Below are 15,378 nucleotides of genomic sequence, written 5' to 3'. Positions count from 1 at the left end.
CCAATCTTACCTCTCCGTACACAAGTTTAATTGTAGTAGGGTTGTCCACTTTTCCATCCAGATCAAAATCAGGTCCCAGGTTACAGATGCTTACTTCCTGAACAAAAACAAAGATTTTTACCTTGAATAGTCAACAGCTGTTAACAATACTTCAGAACAGTACAGTATGATACAGTAAAATGTAATATTTAACAGGTGTCTTAAGGAATAAGACAATGGATGATAAATTGATTCACCTTGGCAACGATAATAAAACAGGGACAGTTTGGGCCCAACCGATTAAGATAAGAGAAAAGTACCCAAAGTTTCGAACCTATTTATAATTAAGCATGTTTATAAAAGTTCGGGTACTAGTGTTATTAAGGGTCAATGTCCCCTCTCTCCTTAAAGAGTTCAACTATAATCGATAAATAATATGTGAAAGGAGAAAGTTGCTCAAAAAATCAGCATGTGACGTCATAAAAATGAGGGATTATCCATCTCTTTTTTTGGGGTTTACTTACCCACTCCTCCTCTTCTCACCCCTCATTTTCATGACGTCAGAATTTTATTTGAGCGACTTTCTCCTTTTAAGATTGTGTTATTAGAATGAGAATGACATCTGCTCTTAAATTAGATATCATAATCAGTGGTAATAAAAAAACAACAGACATTCATCAGGGATCCTAAGGGATAAGACAATAGCCAATAAATGTATATTGTATATTCATTCATGATAAATGTATATTGTATATTGATATAATTGGTTGAAAAGTATGAACATAATTAATTTGAATTAACCATCAAGATCTAATAAAAGTCTTAAAGTCAATGATTAAGAGAACAAGTATAATTTACAGTGCAATTTCTATCCTTTCCTGCTTCCTATCAGATTAACATAAATAAGGTATAACTTACAAGCGAAATAAATCTAAAATAATATTTGCGGGGCAGATTCGTAAATTCTACTAAGTGGTGCCACCCAACAAAAGCTGAAAATCACTTATAGATTTCGTGATTTTTTTAAAATTGATTTCGTTGTTGGTATAAGCTGTCAAATAGCTGGCAATACTGCCAAAAAAAAGATTATGAAACTCACCTCAAATTCTCTACAAAAATCCTGGAAGAATTCTATCCAGAACTCTCCATCCTTCATGTACTGTAGTCCCATGTCTGACTTGACCTTGTCGTCCACCTCCTCCCACTGGCTGGACCCGTCGCACCACGCCCCCCGCCACTCGTTCTGGTCACCCCAGGGGTTTCTAAATAAGAATTAAGGATGTAACATATAGGTCTCGTAGGGGCCAACAAATCTAGAATTAATCTTATATTTTCCTAAAGATATACAAAAAAAACTATCTATAAATGTTTTACAAAAATACACTTTTTGTTAATAAAGTTTTGGTAGACACCCTGTAAAGATCAGTCATAGACTAATTATCAATAGATTAATAGATAGATAGTATTTACCTTATTCTAACTAAAGAAACTCTGCCATGAGTTTTAGTAAAAACCCTGTAGAGATCAGTCATAGACTAATTACTTCCATAGATTAATAGATAGATAGTATTTACCTTATTCTAACTAAAGAAACTCTGCCATGAGTTTTAGTAGACACCCTGTAGAGACTAGTCATAGACTAATTATCAATAGATTAATAGATAGATAGTATTTACCTTATTCTAACTAAAGAAACTCTGCCATGAGTTTTAGTAGACACCCTGTAGAGACTAGTCATAGACTAATTATCAATAGATTAATAGATAGATAGTATTTACCTTATTCTAACTAAAGAAACTCTGCCATGAGTTTTAGTAGACACCCTGTAGAGACTAGTCATAGACTAATTATCAATAGATTAATAGATAGATAGTATTTACCTTATTCTAACTAAAGAAACTCTGCCATGAGTTTTAGTAGACACCCTGTAGAGACCAGTCATTGTGTAGGCATGACCCTCTACCAATCCATTTTTCTCTGCTCTAAAATAAAAATTAATTTTGAAATTATAATAATATAAAAAACAAATAGAAATTTTGCACTTTAAAAAAAAAAAATGTTACTGATAATAATTATGTAAATTACAGCTGCTAGGGGTTCTAGCCTTAAACAATCCAACGTAATCCTTTTAAACTGGCCGAAAAGTAGAGAAATTATATTTACTAACGCATCGTATTACAGACAGCTTTCTGCGGATATCAAATTAAAAAGTTTTAATATTAGAACCAGTTCTTTTACACCCGAGAGGCCAAAAGACCGTGCTAAAAAAGGTTAAAATACATGAATTTTCAGTATAATTGAGGTGGCCAATCCCTGTTTGGAATAATACCTGTGGGATCTTCGCCAGTCACCTTTTCTGGAACACGTTATGAAGGCCTAGAAAATAAACTAATTTAATCATAGAGTAGCTAAGATCCTGAAATTCTAGTGAAAATAAAGTATTGATTATCCACAATTTCTAGATCATCCACCCCCCCCCCCACCACCTCCACTAATCTATTTTTTTACCCTGGTCCCCATAGAATCCCAATTAGTTTCTACTAACTATGAGTGTCTAAACTTTTCAACCAATAATTTTTATCAAGTGTACAACAAATTTAGTAATCTAAAGGGATAAGACCATTGAGAAAAAATAATGCACATCCCCAATGATGGTTACAAATTAACCCTTCTGTAGAATAAGTAGAGAGATTACTCAAGAGATATAATATCTGATTCCACCAAATGAGAATCCTTTAAGAACATTCAAAAGATCTCATTGGTTGAAATTGTTTACACATTTTATTACGAACGCATATTTTTTTTTTCATTTCATACATAGATGAAAGTCAGCAGTAAACAGTATAATTTCTAAGTACAAAGCTTTGCTGAATCAGACTTAATTGCCCAAAAATTTTGTCGTCAATTTTTTGAAATGTGAAAGCTTCAAACAAAGGTGGATCCTTAAAAAATAAATTAGGCTCGCTACTCGCTGGTGAGGCAAATTATTTTTGCGAAAAATCCTCCAAAATCGCATAAAAAATCTACAAAAATCAAATAAAAGGGTTTTTAACATAAGATTTTGTTTAGTTTTTGTAGATTTTTAATATGATTTTGGAGGATTTTTCACAAAAATAATTTTGCCTCATCAGCGAGTAGAGAGCCTAATTTTTTTTAAAGAATCCACCTAAGCTAGAGTCGAAAGTAACAATTCTTTCGTCTGCTAGAAATGTTCCTTTTTAGATTTGACGAAAAATCGGGTCAGACGGTTAATCTAGATATAGTATGTCTATTGTAGAATACAATTATTCATTGAAAAGATTGGACACTGAAGGTTTAGTACTTAACGAGAGTTCGTGTTTACAAAATTTTGGGTACCAGTATATTTTTTTCAAAAAGTGGGGGGGGGGGGGGTTTGTGCTTAACAAGGCACTTTGAGGGAAAACGACTAAATGAAAAAAAAATTCCAAATATTTAGTTTCATAATAGTTCTATGGAAAATAAATTTAACAATAGAAATGATTTCATTCTTTCAAATAAAAATATTGATATATAGGGAAATCTTTATTCATATAATTCAGAAACAGATTATAATAGATTAATAAAATTAGATGGTCAATTAGACATGATAATCATTAAAAAAATTAAAAAGAAATTTATGAAGAAAAACTAAATTATATCTGATTTTATATATAAATGAAATGAAAGAAATTTATTTACCACAGTGAGAATAATTCTTTTTTAAAAATAATGTGTTTAGATTTATCCTATTGGTTCAATTATAAGATTGAAGATCTTGGCATTATACATTTATTCAAATTTTAAATTATTTTAGTTTTTGTACTTTGCAAAAGGAGGAGGGATGGAAGGTGCAGGTTCTTTCCTTTTCTAAGTTTATTTTTAGAGGGTAGGAGTTGAGTGTTAAAATTGAAGCTCTTTATACTGCCTTTAAAAAATGACGTCATACAATACAAATGACCGATGATATACAAATAAACAGACTAAAATACCAATGGAAGGCAGGCTTTACTTAAAGGTTGCATAAGACCTATAAAAAGCTTCTCTGAAAATTTATAACCTATTGTTTAAAAGAACCAATATTTGTAAAATTGAACTGAAAACAATACTTATTGGTTTTTACTATTAATGGTTACATAACTCACTACCATACAAAAAAATAATCTAATTTATGGGTTTATCTTTTTCATTGTACTAAAATGAAAATTTATTGGTATATTGTTGTTTTATATACGTTTATGTGGAAAATTGACTATACCTGGGAAGCAAAAGATTTTCTTAAATACTTGTACAGCTGCTTAACATGCCTAATAATTAAATTCATGAAATTTATGATAAGGATGACAACATACATAAAAGCGAAGCTCTGAAACGGTAGAACAAACGAACATTAACACTTGTAGAGTGTCAGAACTTAATAATTAGAATATAAATGTATAAAAGTCGAAAAAAATGCTAAGTAAATTGGTTGAAAAAACTGATTAAATACAGGATGATATTAATGACATACTTATATTTGTGGGAATTTATTATAGAGATGCTTCGCTTATAACATTGTACTTTGTTGTCCTATGATTCAGTATTCCAAAAATCAGTTCAATCGGATCATTATATCACATAAAAATTTGTTGTTATAGTTAAAAATCATTATGTTTAAAATGGACGTACAGACATTCTGGTAACGATTATAGTGTTGCTACGCGTTCTAAATCGTATCTAACTACTACAGGAATCACCATGTAAAGGACAATTCTAACATGCATAAATTAAGAAACAAGCTATCCGTTTCAGTCGGAATGACGGACCAAATCCGATCCTAATAATAGAAAAGCTTCGCTTTTGAAAATAAATCATAAGAGAAAGCAAGAACGATAGCGTCCACAGAATATGAAAAAAGAACTGGTTTAGATTCATTTAGGTTAGGTAAATCCATGAAAACCCTACAGGTTAGATACAGGCATAATATAGCTTACAATAGAGAAGAAAATAAGTAATACAAAATTGGATAAGGCGTGGGGGGTAATTGCTCTTCCACTAAACAGTTTAAGCGATTATACCAAAAAATATTTGACATTTGAAAATTATTTGAAAAATATATAATACTTTTGATTTGAAAGCTCATATCTCTCAGCCAAACCCCCAGTTAGATCTACCATGGCTTCGATAGGCATTCCTCCTTCTACAGCCTAAATAGATAATTATATAGATGGGAAGAAATATAGATAGAGTGGTATAGATAGGCATTCCTCCTTCTACAGCCTAAATAGATTATTATATAGATGGAGAGGAATATAGATAAAGTGGTATAGATAGACATTCCTCCTTCTACAGCCTAAATAGATAATTATATAGATAGAGAGAAATATAGATAAAGTGGTATAGATAGGCATTCACCTTCTACAGCCTAAATATATAATCATATAGATGGAGAGAAATATAGATAGAGTGGTATAGTTAGGCATTCCTCCTCCTACAGCCTAAATAGATAATCATATAGATGGAGAGAAATATAGATAAAGTGGTATAGATAGACATTCCTCCTTCTAAAGCCTAAATAGATAATCATATAGATGGAGAGAAATATAGATAGAGTGGTATAGATAGGCATTCCTCCTTCTAAAGCCTAAATAGATAATTATATAGATGGAGAGAAATATAGATAGAATGGTATAGATAGGCATTCCTTCTCCTACAGCCTAAATAGATAATTATATAGATGGAGAGAAATATAGATAGAGTGGTATAGATAGGTATTCCTCCTTCTACAGCCTAAATAGATAATTATATAGATAGAGAGAAATATAGATAGAGTGGTATAGATAGGCATTCCTCCTTCTAAAGCCTAAATAGATAATTTTATAGATGGAGAGAAATATAAATAAAGTGGTATAGATAGACATTCCTCCTTCTAAAGCCTAAATAGATAATTATATAGATGGAGAGAAATATAGATAGAGTGGTATAGATAGGCATTCCTCCTTTTAAAACCTAAATAGATAATTATATAGATGGAGAGAAATTGTACAGTTTGGCATTCCTTCTCCTACAGCCTAAATAGATAATTATATAGATGGAGAGAAATATAGATAGACTGGTATAGATAGGCATTCCTCCTTCTACAGCCTAAATAGATAAGTATATAGATGGAGAGAAATATAGATAGACTGGTATAGATAGACATTCCTCCTTCTAAAGCCTAAATAGATAATTATATAGATGGAGAGAAATATAGATAGAGTGGTATAGATAGGCATTCCTCCTTCTACAGCCTAAATAGATAATTATATAGATGGAGAGAAATATAGAAAGAGTGGTAGATAGGCATTCCTCCTCCTACAGCCTAAATAGATAATTATATAGATGGAGAGAAATATAGATAGAGTGGTATAGATAGGCATTCCTCCTTCTACAGCCTAAATAGATAATTATATAGATGGAGAGAAATATAGATAGAGGGGTATAGATAGGCATTCCTCTTTTACAGCCTAAATAGATAATTATATAGATGGAGAGAAATATAGATGGAGTGGTATAGATAGGCATTCCTCCTTCTACAGCCTAAATAGATAATTATATAGATGGAGAGAAATATAGATAGAGTGGTATAGATAGGCATTCCTCCTTCTACAGCCTAAATAGATAATTATATTGATGGAGAGAAATATAGATAGAGTGGTATAGATAGGCATTCCTCCTTCTACAGCCTAAATAGATAATTATATAGATGGAGAGAAATATAGATAGAGTGGTATAGATAGGCATTCCTCCTTCTAAAGCCTAAATAGATAATTATATAGATGGAGAGAAATATAGATAGAGTGGTATAGATAGGCATTCCTCCTTCTACAGCCTAAATAGATAATTATATAGATGGAGAGAAATATAGATAGAGTGGTATAGATAGGCATTCCTCCTTCTAAAGCCTAAATAGATAATTATATAGATGGAGAGAAATATAGATAGAGTGGTATAGATAGGCATTCCTCCTTCTAAAGCCTAAATAGATAATTTTATAGATGGAGAGAAATATAGATAGATTGGTATAGATAGACATTCCTCCTACTAAAGCCTAAATAGATAATTATATAGATGGAGAGAAATATAGATAAAGGGGTATAGATAGGCATTCCTCCTTCTAAAGCCTAAATAGATACCTAATTATAGAAGGTATTGCTAAAAAAATAAATAGAAAATGAGAGAGAAGATTTACCTCATAACTGCCATGCAATTTTGCATAAGCTTTTTCAATTAGAGCCACCCAAAATTCTGAGGGATCTTGACAGTGGGCAAAACAATACTTTCCATTCTTCTGGGGCAGTCTAATCAAGATATAAGATTAGTTGTTCATCGCATCGCATTATAAACAGCTTTCCGTGGATATTAAAATAGAAATATATAATATAATTATTATGATTTTTAAAACCAATTTTGTCAGCCATTAGGGGCCGAGAGCCCGGGCTAACAGAACTAGTGTTTATTTTATTATATTCATTCTAATAGTCGTGGAAAATTGTCTTAATTAGATGCTATACATGGTTTTTGAGAATGGTTAAGAAGCAATACTGGAGAAGTTTTTATATTGTACATTGCAGTGGGGCAAATGAATACAAAAATACAAAAAAAGTATTTCATTTTTTTAACAGGTCTATTTTGGTAATTGATATAGAATACGTGGATATATTTATATGGGGAAAATTTGTCGTCAATTTAGATTGCTAACATAAGGAAAAAGGATAAGAGGATGAATACTCACCTCTTTTTCATGGTAAAATACTACTTCCCCATCCCTAAATTTAGAAGCAGACGAAAATCAAAAACCGCCCAGGGCTTTTTGTAAGTCAATCATAAATAATAATGGGAATAAAAAGAAAAGCGATATTTAGCAAACAGCCGTGGGCGGTCAGAATCAGCTGAATGTTCATTATGAAAAAAATTTCCCCCTTTTTAGAAATAGAAGGATTAATTTTTCATGAACAATTTTTTTTATAAAAAAATAAAATTCTATGTAATTTTTAATTAAAACATTAAAACGAAAATATCTAATCTAATATTCTTGCCCTAAATATGGAAATAGTAAAAAGTAAAAAAATATTTTTTTTAATAATTTTTAATCCTCCCATTTGAAAAGTAGTGGAATAGCAATAAATTTTAGCGCGGCAAAAGCGCTGAGTAGGCCTCTAGGCCCACTGCCTATTTTCGTCTTCTAGTTGCTTCGATTCCTCTCTTTTATTTTTTTCTCTATGATTGCTAATATGGACATGATTTATTGGTCAGTTCGCCCTAGTAGGAGAAATGGGATGGGGTAAAGGTAGTGGAGGTGGAGCATCGTTATTTTAGCCAACTTTATTACATGAAATTCTGGTGCAACATCCAATTTATTATACGTCGATTATTTAAGTCTTTTTAATGAAGTTACTCAATCTAAAATTTTCGATAAAACTGATAAGATTTTAAGAATCGAAACTTCTCTAAAAATGAAGAACTCACCTGTCGTCAATATAGACCGGAGTCCAAGACCCATACCTCCAGATATTTATTCTGACTATGCCCGTATATCCTTCTCCATACAGTTGCTTAATAGATAGATAGTAAGGCTAGAATTAGAATTCTTTAAATCTATCTATAATACGAGATTTAATAAGTAGAACGATGTCTGTCTGTCTATCTGTTTGTTTGTTTGTACCGAAGGATCTCGTTAACCGCCGAACCGATCGGGTTCTCCTTAACAGGGTAGCTTCTCATTGGTCCCGGGAAGGTTTATAACTTGATAGTGCACAACCACCCTCCCAAGAGAAATCGCCCTTTGAAAAAGATAGAGCACCCCGCATGTGCTAAAGGTATAATTTTTTCTTCTTCAAAAATCTAAAAATAGGTACCCTATAATATGTTTGAATAAAACCAACTTTAAATCCTTAGTATTGCTGCCAGTAGGCATAAACCCAGGGAATGCTAAAGAATTAGACAATAAATTAATCATTTCCAATGATAAAAAAATACAATTTAGCAATCTAGGTAAATTAAAAGTATTTGTTGAAAAGTTTACAGACTGCTAATTTAAACAAACCATTCAAGATCCTAAAGAAGTTTTTAACGTTTGTTAGCCAACGAATGAGCAAACGAAATATGAATTTTACATAATCATTCAGACATTAAACATTGTTTCGATCAAGATATCAATATAAAACTTAAGTTTATAATCATAATTAAATTTAAGGAATTTTTTAGAAAAAAATTATTTAGAAGATTTTTCATGTACTAGATAGTAAAGATCGAAACAGTTATCCTATGATATAAAGAAGTATGATTTTTTTGTCTGTAGCTTATGATAACTATAACTAATAAACTGATTGACTTCTCCACTTTAGGCAAGCTTCATATAAGTACCTGGAGGATTTTAAGCTAATCCATTTAAGATTTAAGTATTATTAAGAATTTTTTGGCTATTTTGCGCAGATAACTTTCCCTTGGAATACTGATCCAATTGGTGTAAGGTACGCAGGCACTAAAATTGATTTATAGAAAGAGTAAGATAAGAAGACAAGAATGACAACATCCATAAGTAGCGAAGCTCAAAAAGAAGACGAAAAAAGACCCTCAAAAAATCAGCATGTCACGTCATAAAAACTAAGGATTATCCATCTCTTTTTAGGGGTTTTCTTTCTTGTGAAAGATCCGTGTTAAATCGATCTAGCACCTCAACCAATAAGCAAATCTTAATGAAACTTTGTGGGTATATGTAAATTGTAAACTTATTTAATCCTTAAAATATCAGCCATATATCTCAAAGAGGAGCAAAGAAAATCATGAAAACTTAAAAATCTAGGAATCAAACTAGCGCCCCAACCAAAAGGCAAATCTCAATAAGACTAAATAAAAGTATGCAGAAAATTATAGTACTTAATCCCTTTAAATTTCAGCCGTTTATCTTGAATAGGGGTTGAGAAAATCATGAAAACTTAAAAATGTAGGAATCGATCCAGCACCCCAATTCATTGACGAATCTTTTCAAAATATGAAGAATGTTAACATAATTAATCCCTAAAAATTTCAGGTGTTTATCTTCAAAAAGTTACATTTCCCCTACCTTGTCTCTTACGGACGGACGGACATTTGGAATTATAGAGTAGCTTCGCTACAAAAAGAATAGAGGAAGATAGAAACCTACTTTGAGACGTACTTTTCTGATAAAGATTTGTGTGTAACTTTGAAGGCGTGTGCGTTTTTTGTGTGGAATTACAAACATCTAATAAAAGTTTTTGTTCTTTGATGTTTTTCTAGAATTCCACTACGCAAACAATTCATTTTCAACCTATCCTATTATGTAAAGTAGTATTTTTTTTCTAGTCTGTAGCGAAGGATTTCGCTAACCGCTGAACATAAATTTTTTTTCTTTACAGTGAAACTATAGTTTAAATTATTTTTGGGGTGGGTACCACCACCCTTCGAAGAGGAATGCCTGTAGTAAGATTACCCCCCCCCCCACTCATTTAAAAAAAAATTTAAATAGGGTTCACTCCTAACCCACATTTCAAGTGCCTCTAGAGGTGACTAGGGGTGTAGTAGCTGCTTGTCTATTTATAACTTTCTATGATTCTAAAGCCTCAGGAAAAGGCAGAAAAACATATATTTGTTAGTTGGGCAGGGATTTTAAGGGATAAGACAATTGACGTTAAATTGATGTATACCCCAAAGGTTGATAAAAAAAAAAAAATTACACCTTATTTAGATTATAAATTAAATATTGGTTGAAAAGTTTGAAATCTAATAGTTTCACCATTTACATGGATCTGTCTATCAAAGTCGTTTCTTCATATTTTTCCATAATTCAATGAAAAATACTTCTCTCCACAATACATGCACATTGGGGGAGATTAATTAATCTTCTTTAACCTGTCCGTCCGTGTGTCCCTGCCATTTATCGTTTGCATTTTCCATTAAAAGTTTTAGATAGAATTCTATTTTTAGATTCATAAGGTAAACACATCATCAATAGATAGATAGTTAGGACAGAAAATAGATAGATAGTTAGGACAGAAAATAGATAGATAGTTAGGATAGAAAATAAATAGATAGTTAGGACAGAAAATAAATAGATAAAAAGTTCAGGGTGGGTGGAGACATTGAACGGTAAATAAAACTGGTATCTAAAGTTTTATAATGTTAGCATAAAGACTTTGATCAATTTTATTACATCTTGATTGGTTGGTTCAAACTTATTGGTAATTTTGTATATCATTATTGAGGATATACATTGATGTATCATAGATTGTCCTATCCTCAAGATCCGTGTTAAATCAAAATAATGGACAGATATCTAAAGGGATAAGATAATACCCGACAAATTGATGTACATCCCCAATGATGATATACAAAATTACCCCTTCTTTAGATTAAAATTAGTGAAACAACCAATCAAAATTCACTGGAGTCCCCAAAGTCGTTAGGCCAACGAATAAGAAAACGTTATTATAAAACTTTGGGGACTAGTGTAATAAACAGCCCATTGTCCCATCTTTCTCTGAATTGTCAATATGCAGATGAATTTAATTTTACCTGTTTAGGATCAATAACTCTACGCAGTAGGTCTTCTCTTTTGGCTAGGGCAGCACATGTAGATAATAACCAACAATCACCCAGAATACCCTACACAGACAGAAAGATATGTAGATAGATAAAGTAGCAGCTTATAGTGCCTAATAAAAAAGGACGTCATTTGTATTGTATGATGTCATTTTTTATAGATGAATAAAATATAGTGTCGAACCACATCTATAGTGTTTTAGTTGTGAAGCTACTCTATAATTAAAAATATATATGTATGTTTAAAATAGACAAACAGGCGTATTGATAAATATTGTTCATTGCCGTGCTTTCTAAATTGTACCTAACTGTTTTTGGAACCATTATGCAAAGTTTGAAGTTGATTGGACAATTCTAACACATCTAAGTTGACTTGTGGAGGGATGGACCGACCCTAATAGTAAAAATCTAAGCTGTACATATAGATGGATTAATAATACATATAACCCCGTAAAAGAATCAGCTTTTAGTGTCTAATGAATAAGGACGTCATTCAATACAAATGACCAATGATAGGCCAGTATACATTTAACCATTGGTCAATTACAATGTATACTGGCCTATCATTGGTCATTTGCTATTAGAACTCCAAAGCAGCGATTCGAACCCTTCCTGAATATGAGCAGATGCGCAATGTATTATGCAACAGTCTCCAGTTTAGATAGTTTGTAGCGGATAGACATAGAGTAAGAGTAGCTGCGCTTCCTTTGATTAATAAATGTATTGTAAAATATGCCTATCTTAAGAAATCTTAATTTTGAAATGTATTGTCATTATGTATTTAATTACTTCCCCAAAAATATATAAAAAGTGAAGGAATCTGTTTATATTGCATTTAACCTAACCTAATATTGTAAATAAGATTATTATTGTTAAAACTTTAGACCAGTAAACTTGTGAATAGAAAGTATCCACTCCACATAAATACTATTGATGTCATTTTTGGATATTCAGCTACCATTGGGAAAATTTGTGGATATTCTGCTACCATAGGGAAAAACAAAGTTTTTCAACAAAATTTCGGATTTCTTCATGTGATATAATAAATATTCGCAAAGCTTTTCTACACAGGGTATTTATAAACTCAGTACGTTGCTTAAAGATCATATGACAAGGTTCAGAAGCTAAGCCTCTCTACAATTGAAAACAAGTAACGTCCGTAAGTCGGGTCCGCAGACTTTGTTCATTACACTAGAAGATGAGGAGATAGCTACCTGTAATACATCTCTTCTGGAAGTACCATTCACAAAGATTTCAGGTGACTCCACTAACTCGTGGGGTCGTTTCTAAATTTTAAATCTGTTATATTCTTTAAATACAAAGCTCTTTATAGTGCCCATAAAAAATGACGTAATACAAAACAAATGATCAATGATAGGCCAATACACAGACTGAATTACAAATGGCAGGCCAGTATTACTTCATATTTTATGGGCACTATAAAAAGCTTCTTTAAATACCAATCTAAGTCAAGTTTTAAGTCAGTTGGGACATTTTAACACGTAGCTCCCTAACTAAACGTAGCACAGGAATCGTTCTTATATTTCCAAAAAACTTCTTAGCGGTTCTAACGGTATGCGTACATTTTTCTACTATTAACACAAGCAGCGCAATTTCAATTTTAAAAATGTCCGCATTTTTTTGCACACCCTTTATATTGGAATAAAATATTAGCATTATTGTAAAACACTTAATCAATAATTTTAGTCATTAAAATATAAAATAAATTATGTTTCAAGAAACAATAAACTAGTAGATTTTAATAAATTATTAAATATCGATTTAATAAAGGCTTTTGACTTTATACTAAACTCACCCATGAAAAATGAGATAATTCTTCTTCACTCCTTTCACTGAAATTTAAAAACAAAACATTAGTTTTCGTGAAACCTTATGCACTTTTATATCACAAAATAGGACCATACTCTCGTTAAACCCTATTAAACGTTTTAGATTTATTTCCTGAAAAGAAAGAAAAAATTATTCCTATAAGAAATACAGTCACATGTACACATACATCCTCCTACTTTTTTGGAAGATAAACATCCAATTTATGCATATAACGAATGGTAATAATTTTTCAGAATTTTTTCCAAACTGATTAATTATCGCTGGATTAGAACCGGTTCTCGGCGATACTGAAAAATCAAGTATAGCATACAAAAAAGTTTCCACAATTGGTAAAAAAAAATGATAATTGTTAGCCCGGACCTTCGGCAACTCATGACTAACAAAACTTGCTTTCATCCTAAAATTTTTCATTTCAGATGAAAATTGCTAAGATAAGCCAAATTTCAAAATATGTTACAGTCAAATTGAAAGACACACAAACAGACTTACTTAAAATTAAGATGTATCAGGATAAGATTTTTTCGATCATGGTAAAAAACGAGGAGCTTGTTTTCTCGTCTTTTCACAGATGCTGTTCTCCTATATCTAGCACCTGCGGGGGGATCTAACACTGCGGGGCCTATTTTCAAACCCTACAGGGCAATCATAAACATTTACCTAATCTAACCTAACAAATCATTAACATTTACATTCACCTAACCTAACTTAACCTATCAAAAGCTACTGTGAAAATACGTTGAAACCCGCTACTTCGTGATCTTTCCATACGTTGATTTTTTACCTGAAAAATAATGCCTGGTTGTCCGCTGGAAATTCTGGATCTTCAAATGGGGGATCACCCTGCAACACAAAGTACTGAAAATTATACAAACAGAAGTGATAGAGAAAAAAAATAGATTGAAGAACAGGTAGATATGTGAGAGAATACTGTGCAGAATAATTAACATATTTTTGGCATATAAAGGAGAAAATTGAGAAGAAAAAGGAAAAAGTGCAGAAGGGCGAAGATAAAAATATAACAGTGCAAAAGAAAGATCATCAAAAAAACGCTTCGCTGTTTATTTTATCTAATTACCTTTAAAGGATATAAATTACGGGGATATTATGACCGGGGAATTTTTGTCGTCTATTTAGGTTGTTAATTTAGTTATCAGATATTGGTCAATAAATTCAGCAACTGTCAGGGGAAGGAAAGTGTTAAAGTCATGCGAGGGGGGGGGGGGGGGGTGGTTGCTATCTTTATATTAGCCAGAAACATTTATCAGGGTATGCGAAAACCTCTAACAATATCTACGTATTTCTACCTTATAATGATTTGGTGGGGCAGTAGAAGACATAATACCCAGCTTGCCGTCACCTAGTTCATCACAGAGTTGTCAAATTTGAAATCATGGCTCATTATTTTTTTAATATAAGCCACACCATGACAGTATGTTTGATAATTTAAAAAATCAATAGCTTAGAGTGCTAAAAATTGAAAGATAGTCTATCAATGATGATAATAATAATCTAGCCAATAATATAGTGTGTTTTTTTTATGAGAACTTTTTTGAAAGCAATTTTACCCCACTTATAGTTATCAGAATTTATTGATTAATGGCTTATTTTCTTCGTTTTTTAATGCAATTAATGGAACATTAAAAAAAATTTCAGTTTTTTTATTAACCCTTACAGATCGGGACCCAATTCCCACATTAATATCTCGGCTCCTGGTACAGATAAAGACGTAAAAATTTTTTCTGGTGGTTCATGTGTATTTTTAGAGAAAATTACTTTTTCTAGTCGTAGCAGTCAGACCGCTCCTTAGCCGCTTTTTAGCGGCCAGCCGCTAAATTTTAAAACAGCTGTAGAGCGGCCAATTTTGCAGCTAGGATGACCAAATTTTAGGACGAACTTTTATTTTTCATAACAAAAAAATTACTTTTTCTAATCATCGCCGAAAAACGGCAAATAACGGAAACCGCCATTTTC

The 15,378-nt window shown here is 31.8% G+C and overlaps 1 protein-coding gene across 2 annotated transcripts in view; it reads right to left on the bottom strand.

The window, feature by feature from the left end:
- Positions 1 to 15,378, bottom strand: part of LOC145319271 (calpain-A-like) — a 34,725-nt gene that overhangs the window by 7,490 nt on the left and 11,857 nt on the right. Inside the window, exons 6-18 of one of the 2 annotated variants that reach the window (XM_080161297.1) lie at positions 14,712 to 14,764; positions 14,189 to 14,262; positions 13,373 to 13,409; positions 12,771 to 12,842; positions 11,530 to 11,619; positions 8,464 to 8,549; positions 7,187 to 7,295; positions 5,080 to 5,162; positions 4,235 to 4,283; positions 2,309 to 2,355; positions 1,860 to 1,961; positions 1,079 to 1,241; positions 11 to 97 (exon numbers count right to left, since the gene is read on the bottom strand). In XM_080161297.1, coding sequence (XP_080017423.1) covers positions 11 to 97; positions 1,079 to 1,241; positions 1,860 to 1,961; positions 2,309 to 2,355; positions 4,235 to 4,283; positions 5,080 to 5,162; positions 7,187 to 7,295; positions 8,464 to 8,549; positions 11,530 to 11,619; positions 12,771 to 12,842; positions 13,373 to 13,409; positions 14,189 to 14,262; positions 14,712 to 14,764 — 1,052 coding nt within the window. The remainder of the gene's footprint in view (positions 1 to 10; positions 98 to 1,078; positions 1,242 to 1,859; positions 1,962 to 2,308; positions 2,356 to 4,234; positions 4,284 to 5,079; positions 5,163 to 7,186; positions 7,296 to 8,463; positions 8,550 to 11,529; positions 11,620 to 12,770; positions 12,843 to 13,372; positions 13,410 to 14,188; positions 14,263 to 14,711; positions 14,765 to 15,378) is intronic. The other variant, XM_080161298.1, reaches the window with a different exon arrangement.

The sequence above is a fragment of the Acartia tonsa genome, chromosome 5, assembly GCF_053477335.1.
Source record: "Acartia tonsa isolate MP-2025a chromosome 5, ASM5347733v1, whole genome shotgun sequence".
Classification (NCBI taxonomy): domain Eukaryota; kingdom Metazoa; phylum Arthropoda; class Copepoda; order Calanoida; family Acartiidae; genus Acartia; species Acartia tonsa.
The sequence above is the reverse complement of the archived record's forward strand: the minus strand, read 5'-3'. Positions and strand labels throughout refer to the sequence as shown.